This window comes from Xenopus laevis, chromosome 6L (assembly GCF_017654675.1).
Source record: "Xenopus laevis strain J_2021 chromosome 6L, Xenopus_laevis_v10.1, whole genome shotgun sequence".
Taxonomy (NCBI): Eukaryota; Metazoa; Chordata; class Amphibia; order Anura; family Pipidae; genus Xenopus; species Xenopus laevis.
In genome coordinates this window covers 146,011,903-146,024,565 of record NC_054381.1, presented here as the reverse complement: position 1 = coordinate 146,024,565, position 12,663 = coordinate 146,011,903, and the positions used below count along the sequence as shown (strand labels likewise).

Sequence of the window (12,663 nt, the reverse complement as noted above, 5' to 3'; positions counted from 1 at the left end):
GTTTATGCATCATCCACAGGAACAAAAATCTTTTTCATTTTCATTTAAGACCTGTGACCTAGAAATACAATAAACCTACTGTATGTCATAGTGTACTCACTGACAATCGGGTATATTTTTTAAATTGTCTACTAATTTGTTTTAAGTAATGTTGTAAATAATACATATTTTTGAAAAACAGATGGCTCTGACAAACTTTGCTACATTGTTTGAATAATGAATAGCTGATGTGATTTTCAATTTTATTGAGAAGTCCCCTATGAATCATTGTAAGAAATCCTAATAATTTGCATATTTACATATCAATCAAAGTAAATATGTTGGAGAGGGAAAAAAAGAACTGGATATTATAACTTTGCAAATGTAAGATTCAATATTTTATAAAATGTGTTATTACCCCCAAGCTAACGGAAAGAATTGTGCTAGCCAGCAAAAAATACAATATGTTCAAAGTAAACTTGGTAATGCTTGGATAAAGATTATAACAAATGTTTCCATGCCAGTTTCCAGAAATATTTAATTTTCATATAAATGCCAGAGGAATGCATCTGAAAAGAGATGCAAAATCACTTTTCCACCCTTCTTAACAGATGTTACCGTATTGCTTAGTTTATGTTTCTGTTCCAAGCCAAACCTTGACTGTTATAAAAATTGGTGGGTTGCAGAAGAGACTATTGACAATGGTCAATAATTTAGGCTATGCTTGCTTAAATACAGTTATGGCAATATGAAGAACTGTCATATTGATTGCTCCTCCTGTCCTCAAGAAGATATCTCCTGAAAGCACTGCCCTATAAATACTTTTTAAGCACTGCAATTTCAACATGAATCAGAGTCTAAAACATAGTTTATTTCTTTTTTTTAATATGAATGCCATTGCTAACTTTAGCCTTAAGGAAATAAAAGTCAATAATGGCATAATATAACACTGAAGATATGTGTGTTAATGTATCAGTTCTGTGGATGATTTAATGAGGTATGACAGTGAGGAAAAAATATAAAGACTATATGAATTTTGAACACTATCATTATTATGGTATGTTTAATACCATTTTAAAGTAGTTAAGGAGCTTTAAGTTCTCTAATTATCAAAATAAATATATTATTATGTAATAATAAATTCTGAGGCAGAAGGCTCTGCCTTATCAAAAGTGTGGTTGAGCAAGTTGGTTTCAGACAACCATACCAGACAAAACTAGGGAATGGTTGAACAGGAGTAGTAGAAGGGCAGATTATAAAGATTTATTGAAATTGAGATCACTTTTTCCACAATTTCATATATACATAAGTGTATTTTTTCAGAATTAAAATAATAGTGATATATTTTTTTATGTTTCTTTTAAAAAAGAAAATTTACATGAAAAAACTTTCCAAGATTAAGCTGCAGAGTTTATATAGAACTCAATGGGAAGTGTATTATTAAAGCAGTTGAGTTGTCCTTGATGAAAAAGGAGTGAAACAATGTGATTTTCATTTGTATGTGACTGTTTTCTGTGACTAATTGGAAAATGCTATAGAGAATTGTTTTTTTTAATTGTGGAACAAAATTTGTAATACTTTAAAATATAGGGGCATAAGGCCAGGTGAAGGATCATAGAGACAAGATCAAGCTTCAATAATTTGCACTTCAAAAGCAAATGCCTATGTAAACATTACATAAGACCTCTTCAGGTAACATAATTTTGTGAGGAAATGCTAAATTTTAGTACTTTACCAGTAAACACTCTAGTTAAAAAAGTGAATATTTCCAACTGTCAAAAGTCCTCATACCATTGTAGCTGTATTGGATGCCAACAACATCCTAATTGTTGTAATTGTTCAGCCCATATGTAATTTTCCTAGTAGATGAGAGATGATCAACACATCTTTGACGTCTGGCACTGCATGATAAATAAAGTGGGTAGATGATATATACAAAAGAGAATGCTTAAACCCTGATGAAATTGCTAATGCAAAGAGAAAGCATCATTCATTTGCACTTCAAGAGCACATGACAATGTAAAGCTGCTCAAAGGGGGAATCCTAAAAAAGATTAACCATACTAATATTGCCATGCTCATTAGTGATGAGCGAAAAATTTTGTCATGTCAGTTTTGACTCCGATTTTCCCATTTCACGATATATTTAGTGAATAAGAATGCACAACAAAAAAACATCCATAGACTGCATCAAAAAATTCAGTTCCAAAAATGGCGAGCAACAAAAAAGCGTGTATTTAATGAACACATTTAATAACCATTACCTTGTTTAATACATTTTATCGTTTGTACAAGGATTTCAGTTCTAAGAGAATATGTATATAGGATGCTGTAATTTAAAAAAATATGTGACCAAACTACTGTATGTGACCAGTTAGGTTGATGCTAAAATTTAGTACTGTGTAATTTGACAATTAATTGCCTTTTGCTAAAAAATGTTCATTATTAAACAAGATGATGTTGCAGATAAACTAGAGGGCACTATTGTCAAATCTGTCTACTATTGATGAAAACATCCAGCATTCAATAAGAATCTCCAGGCTTGAACAGTATATATGTTTTCAAATATGTCAATTATTAAAATGATATTTCATGCAACTTGCATGGTTTGCCCTTCATCCCTTAAGCTGAATTTAGTAATAAAGACAAACCTTGTCCTTTAACAGTTAAGTCAAGCACTGATGAGTTCATTACAGCCTTAATCATATATTATAGAGTACACATTTCTGACTACATACTACATGTGCCATCACCAAGACTAGTTATTTAAGTTTCCAAGATAAAAAGGAAATGGAGCACAATGTTTTAGCTATACAGTATCCTGAATCTTTAAGGGGAAGTGAAATTAAAAGAAATCTTTAAATTATTAATTACCATACATATAAAGTATGTTGATGCTTGGGAAAATCTTGTTCAATAACAAATCCTGATGTATGATAGTTTAGGGAAATTATTCATTGACATATCATGTATGTCATATGATGTTTCTGATATTTTTTAAAAACTTTTCTAGTGTGAAAAGTTAAAATATCATTATGTAGATAGACATCATTCTGTGCCTTTTTAATTTTTTTTAATTTCATTGTAATGTTTTTTTAAGTATTCGATTACATACAATATTTTCTGGTGATATATTTTTAAATGTTAATCTTTAGGACCTTAACCATTAAATATTTCTTGGGACACTCTGCTACTTTTCACAGTGGAAGAGTGAATATTTCTAACTCTCAAAATGGCATACAGTACATAATTGCTGTTTTCTGGTGATAGGCGAATTTATTCGCCAGGCGCGAATTTGCTGAAAATTTGTGCGATTCGCCACCTGTGATTAAATTCGCAAAACGGCCGCGAAAATTAGTCTGCATCCAAAAAAATTAAGCCGGCGTCAATAACGGATGCCAGCATCAAAAATGAGACGCTGGTGCCGATTCGCAAATTTTTCAGGGAAGCAAAGCGGTGCAAATTCGCCCATCACTACTGTTTTCTCAAAATAGCATATACCAGTTTAGTTGTATTGGATGCCAACAACACTTAAGTACTAAATATTTAGCCCATATGCGATATTCCTAATAGTTGAGAGGTGATCAAACATTTCTAACTCACTAGGCCTGTATTAAAGGACATGTAAAACCTACACTTCCCTACCATGTATATAAGTTGGACATATCTTCCCCACCCAAGCCACATCATTTGTACTGCATATACCTGCAAACAGAAAATGTATGCTGTACAGTTTATACAGTGCAGAATGCAGGTTTACACAGGCACAACATAGTTTGATAACAAATTCTGCTGGGGTTAAGCACTGTAATTACTAAGCTGAGCTCAAGTGAGGTGGTTAGGAGAAAAAAATAGAATCAAAATGACACGCACATCAAAAATGATGAGCAACAAAAAAACATTGATGCGCAACAAAATTCAAGTGCGAGGCAAACCTCTTTCTCAGATTTTTCACAGCTTTGATAATTTCTCCAGAAGTTCACGAATTATTCGGAGACGCGAAACGCAACAGATTCACCCATCACTACAGCTGAGCACTGAATATGATACACATGGGAGAGCTCATTGAAACTGTTGCAGAATCACTGTATTATAATATGCATTTATTTCAACCCTTCATTGTAATGTATCTAAGTATCAACATTCCTTTTTTTTTTGCAGTAAAAACCTGTGGATCTAATCTTCAAGGACCCGGTGGTACATTTACATCTCCCAATTTTCCATTTCAATATGATAGCAATGCTCAGTGTGTTTGGGTCATCACAGCTGAAAATCCTAATAAAGTAAGTATAATTGCCCTTTCTGGTATTATTGTGCCTTGATATTTGCTTTAGTTACATGGATAACAGAGACGCAAGAACAGATATGGGGTCTAATTTACAATGGTGAGGGGAACAGAGTGTGCAAAGAGCAAACAATGGTTGTCTATTTTTTTAAAAAAAAGTTTGCATGCTGCCTACCAATGTTACTCTATTGCCACAGGTCCCGGCACTCATATGAGAGCACAGAAACCTGAATCTACACCTTGAATAAAGTGCTATTTGTGTTAGGGAACATTCTATTCAAGATGGACAGGCAGGAGTAGGCATGTAGATGCAGCTAAGAAAACCTCATTATAAATACTGGGTAAATGTGCCCCTGGGCAGTAACCCGTGGCAACCAATCAAATGCTTTCATTCATTGCTTAACCAGCAGCTGGCTGACAAATAGACAATCACTAATTGGTTGCTATGGTTTACTGCTCATGGGTCAAATTTGTCCAGTGTTTATAAGTAGGCCCCAGTATTTTCTCCTAACAAACCAAACAGAGGCACAATTAAAAAATGTAAGTAGTGATGGGCGAATTTGTCTCTTTTTTACGCCGGCATCCGTTTTTGACGCCGGCGTCCGTTTTTTTCGTTGACGTTTCAAGAATTTATTCTCTGGCGGCGAATCGCGCAAATTCACAGCGAATTCCCACCTGACGAATAAATTTGCCCATCATTAAATGTAAGTCGCACACATTTAAAGATTTGCATTTGGTTTGGCCAGGCAATTAGATTCTGTATGGCTGAAATCATACCTTTCTAAAAAAAAAGGCCAAATTCTGTCTGAATTAAAACAAAATGAGGTGCATCCTTAATTAATCCTAACAAACCAAAGGCAATTAGATATGGCTGAATCCATACCTTTCTAAAAAAAAAAGGCCAAATGCTGTCTGAATCAAAACAAAATTCAGTGCATTCTTAATTAATTTACTAGCCCAGTTTGATCTAAATATTGATCAGTATTAATGTCTATCATTGCCTAAACCTTCAGGATTCATTATTACAGAGAAGACACACAACAAAGTAAAAATTACTGCTCTATAATGTGAATACCCATAGAACGCTATGGACAATTATAGCACTAGTTTTTTCCAAGGGATTTGATCAATATTCCATTTTGCTGTAATTGTCAAAACGCTTTCCAGGTTGATTCCACATATTTAATTTAAAACAATATGATCTGAGTCCTTCTGAATCAATATTTTCATAATTTCCAGTGTCTCACAGATTAGTCGGAATCAGTTGTTTCACAACCACCATCAATAAATTAGGTTTATATTCTTTTGCTGCCTACATTTTTAAAAAAATGTTTGATATGAAATCATACCATTCTAGATTTCCAAACTACTTCCCTTGAAATCTTCTAATCTATTATTATCCATCCACTAGTTTTAGGGATACAAACAGTGATGGCAGTGATTCTTTAACAATTTTTTTTACATCAGATTTTTACCTACAATCCTGTTTTATCAAAAAGTTAAAAGCTTAAAGAAATCACATCCAGTTTTTCCCTTTGTATCCCCCCAAATATTAGGGGGCAAATTTATCAAAGTATGAAATTAGAGCTCATCACAGAAAAAATTCTCACCAATTTCTATTTATTCCCATGGGATTTTTAGAAGGGTATTTATAAAATGACAAACTCTAACTTCCTCCCATTGCTTAATACACATGGCAAAATTTTAATGCATATTTGCAAAAAGCACAACTTTTTTTGGTAAATGATATTAGGCAAAAAAAAAACTGCTCATTCAAAATTTCTGAGCACAAAGGGAATTAATGTTATCTTGATCCATCTCACTTTAACTGCATCTACTGCAGGTTGGCAATTTAACTTTGTGCCTAAATCCTTTAAACATCTTAAAATCATAATTTAAGCCATAACATTTATTAAGAACTACAATCTAAATTCGAAATTTATTGTTTGTTTATTTTAGGCAAATCAAAAGATTATTTAGAAATTCTAATCTTAAGAAAATGAAGGATATTATAACTATTACAAAGTGTGGCATAAATGATAAAAAGTAAACTTCTTTAACACTGGTAATATTTAGTTACCACAATTTTGTTTTAATTCTATATATCATATTAATTAAAATCTGGATACTTTTTTTCTGTAAGTAATAAGTACTCTTCATGCATTGAGAGTCTTAATTTATATTACTAACAAATCAAACTAAAACATACTACAGATAAATATTAAGCACCAGAATCTCTAATGCTTTCTGATCACATTGTCCTCAAAATATACTACTATCATTATCTCAAAGGGAATTTGTATTACCTTGATCCATCTCACTCAAACTGCTCCTACTGTAGACTGACAATACATTATATCAGATTCTCACAGAACCTGAAATCTCACTTTGAAATAACTTTGTGTATACCTGTGAGTTACTGGTCTATTTAAAAGTCATTCAAAACATTTTAAAGGTTAGTTCTTAAAGTTATCAAGAACAGCAAGCCACAATAGAAATGCATTGTGCAATGATCTCATGTAAATCAAAAGATTAGTTAGAAATGTTAATAATAAAAAGATAACTAAAGCCTTAATACTAAAAAATTGGCATTTTCAAGACAAAAGAAGTATAACAGAAATATGTAATAGATGACTGAAATGGAACATGCAATAAAATAAGAGGAACATGCACAAGAAGACAACAGATCACTTGCAACAGAATCCTATAGAATCATGTTGGTTTGACAAGTCTGGCATTTAATACATACTAAAAAATTATTTTAACTCTTGCAACTTACTACACACCTGTTTAGATAATGGAGATATTAAAAAATGTACAAGCCAACTATCCCTTCACATCATGGAGTAACATGGGTCAGCAGTAAATAGTGATGCGTAAATCTGTCCTGAAAAATTGCAAACCACAAAATACATTGAGTACACCAACTGAAGTCAGTTTTGTGGGGGGGTTTCATGCAAAATGCATTTAGGTCAAGGCTTTTTTTTGCATAAATTTTTTTCTTTTGAAAATTTTCACTGCTACATAACTATTCACCCATTAAATTATCTGAGCTGAATATATGCAAATGTCTGTAACCAAGAGAGGGAGATAAACTCCACTGTCTATGGAGATGCCCTTCAAAAATGTAAAATATTCAGAAAGAAATAAGAATATTGAAAATAGACTTATCCAATATTCAAATATGCAATGAATAATAGGTTTAGACAACTTATTGAATATCAACAAAAACAAGGACATACATTTTTTGCACAATATCATAATTCAGTCTCTAAAATAGTCCTTTCTGAGGTGCAACAAATACGTATAATGATTACAGTATCTAATGTATACAATATAAAAGTACTATATGTATGTATGTATGCATGTATATGGCTTCACAATAAAGCACAGCTATTCCAATATGTAGCATTTACATTTGACTCATTTAGAATTCAGACTCAGTTAGTGCTATTCTTATTTACAAGAAGCTTATGGTCACTTGCATACAAGGTTACTAAGTTTAAAACTCTCCTAGCAAAAGTATTATTTTCTAAATACCAAAAGGTTACTCATATAATGAACGATTACCTAGAGATATATGAAAAATATAAGAGTTTGTCTATCCAAAAGAATATAAAAACAATAGTTATTTTACTTCAAAAACAGTCTAAACTTGCGTTTTTAATTACAATTCTATTTTAAACCAAGTAAACTTACAGCATGTAAAGCTTTGTCAACATCAGATATGATTTTCTTAATAATGGTATTTTATTATATTTAGGTAATTCAAATAAATTTTGAAGAATTTGATCTTGAAATTGGATATGATACACTAACAATTGGTGATGGAGGAGAAGTTGGAGCTCCAAAAACAGTTTTGCAAGAGTAAGTTTTCTTACACATAAAACAAATTCTGATAATAGATGATAACATAATGCATGTTAACCATAAATAAAGTTTAGGAAGAAAACTAATTTTGATTCATATAGTTCATTTAACATTGCATTTAAATAATAAAGTAATTCTGTTCATACTTTTCAGATAATATAAATACTTATGTGACAGAAAATTCTGAATTGATTGTGAACTAATCAATTTAGAGTCTTACAATGTGTTGGGTATCCACAGGCTATCCATAAAAAAAGTGGGTATCCTGATTGTTGCAGGTAGGACTTTTGGATGCAAGTATACAGTAGATGCATTTTGACAAATCTGTGGGTTTGCTGGCAGTGGGTCAGGTTATGGGATCTATAGCTATCTATAAGTTTTATTCCTTTAAACATTTTAATGGATTTTTATACTGCTACAACTGCTATGGGTAGCAGATTGGATTGTGGATAGGGGGCCTGGGTTTAAAAAATTGTATTGTCACAGAACTCTAAATCAAGTTAAGGTGGCCATACACGGGCCGATAAAAGCTGCCAACAGACCGAGTCGGCAGCTTATTGGCCCGTGTATGGGGGCCCCCGACGGGCTTCCCCGGTCAAGATCTGGCCAAAAGTCGGCCAGATCTCGATCGGATGGGATTAAAAATCCCGTCGGATCGCGGCCGCATCTGTTCGTTGATGCGGTCCCGCGATCTGACCACCCGTTTGCGTTTGCTAGGATCCGATCGTTGGGCCCTAGGGCCCACGATCGGATCAGCCCGATATTGCCCACCTCAAGTTGGGCATATCGGAGGGAGATCCGTTCGTTTGGCGACATCGCTAAACGAGCGGATCTCTCCATGTATGGGCACCTTTACTCTTCACTAACTGTCTCTCAGGAAGTTTAAGCTCTACATGTAGGCATTTTATTAGTTTGAATAGGCATTTTACTCTTATACATTATTAGTCTTTTCCCTTTAACAACATTATGCAAATAAATTACAATGTTAAAATAAACCATCTTATTTTAAAAATAGTATGGAATGTTTTTCAATGATATCAAATGAATATTTTAAAAAAAATTGTTCATGATTGTTTCCCTTTAAGGTTTCATTAACTGTTACCAAATATTTAATGCAGAAGGAGTTTGGGTATATCAATTGACTTTTTACTAAACTTTAGGTTAACTGGAAGCTTCGTACCAGATTTAATTGTTAGCATGAGTAACCAAATGTGGTTACATCTCCAGACAGATGAAAGCATTGGATCCATTGGCTTTAAAGTTAACTACAAAGGTAAGACCATTATATATTGCTAGCTGATAGCACTATGTTTTATTTATTTTCCATTATACATTTTTTTATATGTCAGACGATATGCACCATTTATCATATATCTATTTTCTTTTCTGTGATCAAAAAAATGTTTTTCAAATTTTTAGGCAAAATGAGACAAATTCACTTACCACTAGAAACAACCCTTTTGCCCACTTTACTAAATAATTCATTGCATGAGATAACCATTATAACCTTCATCTGTGTCTCTATTTTTTACATTAAAATATATATTTGCTTTTTTTTCTACCACATTTTTTCTTGAATATTGAAAAAACTCAAACTCGACTTCCTTGTAAGGGCATGGTGGCTTTATTTACTAAATATTTGACAACTTTAAACTACTTTACATAACTATGTGATACATTCATATATAATCTTTTTCAATTTCAGTTTTAGTAAAATATTGTTTATCTTTGTGGTCCATAATTCATGACATTTTATTTTGGAAATTGCTGTGCTTATGAATGTGCAGACTGAATGATGACTACTTTAGGGCACTTATTCTATATTCTTTCTTAAAAGGTTCGAAAACTATTTTATTCCCATGAAAATTTATCAAGGGACCTCCATAAACCAGGGCAAAACAAGGGTTATTGCTTTTTTGACACACACTGCATGAATATGATCACATTAACTGGGATTTTTTCTCAAAAGAAGATTTTGTTATTTGTTTTACAAGTGATGGATTGTAAGCCATTTCTAGTCAATCCAAGAATTTAAAATATAGGTATGGGATTTATTATGCAGAAATCCATATGCCAGAGAATTATGCAGAAATTCATAGAGCTCCATATAATGAAAATTACCATAGTCTTATTTGACCAATATATTCTTATTTTGCTAGCTTCACCATGAAAAGGGGCATCAATGGGTATACCCCCATTGCAAATTGGAAGGACAGAAAGAAATATTTTTTAACTTTTAATTGTGCCCTTAACACTGCCAGCCATGTGTCAGGTTTTTTTTGTATTTCAACTTTTATTTTTCATCAAAAAGTACAATACATGCATATTTTGTCATATTAAAGTTACACATTGCCGTGCAGTTTATAAATCTTTAATTAAACTGAATTCTCAACCATGTAATTTCAATTAACAATATTAAACCAAAATTAGTAGAGGTAGTGTCAACAATGTGATATGATCGCTTATAACTTATCACATGAAAAAAAGGTATATTACTATTGGGATGTAAAGTATGATACCCAGGGTACCCAGATGTTTAAGAAAGATGTATGTTTATATATATATATATATATATGTATATATATATATATATATATATATATATTTATATATATATAGATATATATATACTGTATATATATATATATATATATATAAATCAGCGATAGCAGCAGGGCATGTTGGAGCTGTGATGAAGCTTATCATGGCTGGCAGGGGACCATTTTAATGTGCGCATCAGGGAGTTCACTAGTGGCACTAGAAGGCATAGCAGGCTCCTGGGTGCATATCCTGCATCTGGGCTCGGCCATGGATAGTTACGCCACTGTATATAATTAAATCAAAACTTTCCCTCATTTTAGGTTATGTTGTGGACCACACAAGACCTACCTATAATTATATTCTATTTTGTTTATTTCCTTAAAGGAAAAATACAGGGTAAAAATAAAAACTTTTTTAATATCATCATCATCATCATCATTTATTTATATAGCGCTGTCAAGATACGCAGTGTTTTGAAATATAAAAGTTGTGCAAAATATAAAATGTTTCTTATATAGTTAGTTAGTCAAAAATGTAATCTATAATGGCTGGAGTGAGTGAACGGATATCTAACATAGTAGCCAGAGTCCAACTTGCTGCTTTTCAGCTCTCTAACTCTGAGTTAGTCAATGACTTGAAGAGAGGGCACATGGCACATAACTGTTCAGTGAGTTTGCTTTTGATCCTCAGCATGTAGGTCAGATTCAAAAGCAAATAACCATGACCCATGTGGCCCCCCTTCAAGTCACTAATTGGTTACTGTCTGGTATCCAATCAGTGGAAACCAAGACAGCTCTTAAGCAGGAAGTAAGGTGCTGGCTGTTATGTTAGACATACAGTCACTCCAGCCTTTATACATAACATTTTTGTCTAACTAACTATATTGAACTATATAACTATTTACCCAGTTTTTATTTTTATACTGAACAATTCCTTTAAAGGACAAGTTGGGCATATCTTCACCACCCAAGCCACATCATTTGTAAACTCCAGCATATCTCCTTTATGTTATAACCCCATTACAAAAAAAGGTATGTGGGGCAGACTGTAGCAGGCTGTGGAAATAGCATGTCACTGTTTCCTAGGCTTTCTCATAATCTATTCATACAAATTCCACAAATCTATATAGCATATATGTTCCCCCTTAACAAAACATATTGTGTAAAAAAGTTAAAAGGTATAGTGGCCTTTTAAACATAAGCAGGCCACATCACTTTAATCAATGCAAAGTATACAAATAAATCCTGTTATGGTTATGGCTGCATGAACTCTCAAGAAAGTGTATGCTTTATGTAACAATTGTATCCTTATGGAATATAGAAGAGAAAACCCCAAACCAGCTCATTGTACAAAATAGGGACATATTTGTGCTATAGTGAAAAATGTGAATATTTTAACAGTGCATAAAAGAACAATCTGACTGTCACAGGCATGGGAATAACTATGTCTTATGGGTGTTCCCCACATTAGTGTCAAACGTATTTTCTGTTTTCAGAAGAATAAAGAAGGGTCTCATTATGCAGAAAGAAGAACATTTGGATTCTTTAAGTACAAATTTAATGAGGCAAATTGCATTTCCAACAATAATAACTAATCTCTTATGATTAATTATGTATGCTTGCAAATAATAAATCTATTGTTAATTATCAAGCAGTATCAGTGCTTTCATACTTGGGTGGTTATATCATTTTATTGTTGCTCTTTGGATAATAAGCACTGCTTAAATATGCTCCCACTGCTTTGCTGAAGATGAATATAAAGCAAAATGTTATTTGAGAGGGTATAAATTAAATACAGTCCCTAGAGGGATGCATGTCCTTAACAAAAGTAAATGTGTTCACAATACAAATGTGTTAAATAAAATACATTTTAACTTGCAAATCAAGTTGTACTTTAGTCGGGACTTTTTAGGGCAATGAAACCCTAAAAAGTTTGCAAAAATGCAATGATGCATAAAAGGGCTATATACTGAAAAGTTACTGATTTAGA

The 12,663-nt window shown here is 32.6% G+C and overlaps 1 protein-coding gene across 1 annotated transcript in view; it reads left to right on the top strand.

The window, feature by feature from the left end:
• LOC108718600 (CUB and sushi domain-containing protein 3) overlaps positions 1 to 12,663 on the top strand; it is a 696,593-nt gene that overhangs the window by 381,622 nt on the left and 302,308 nt on the right. Inside the window, exons 11-13 of the mRNA XM_041566615.1 lie at positions 4,140 to 4,261; positions 8,027 to 8,130; positions 9,294 to 9,406. Of these exons, the coding sequence (XP_041422549.1) occupies positions 4,140 to 4,261; positions 8,027 to 8,130; positions 9,294 to 9,406 (339 nt within the window). The remainder of the gene's footprint in view (positions 1 to 4,139; positions 4,262 to 8,026; positions 8,131 to 9,293; positions 9,407 to 12,663) is intronic.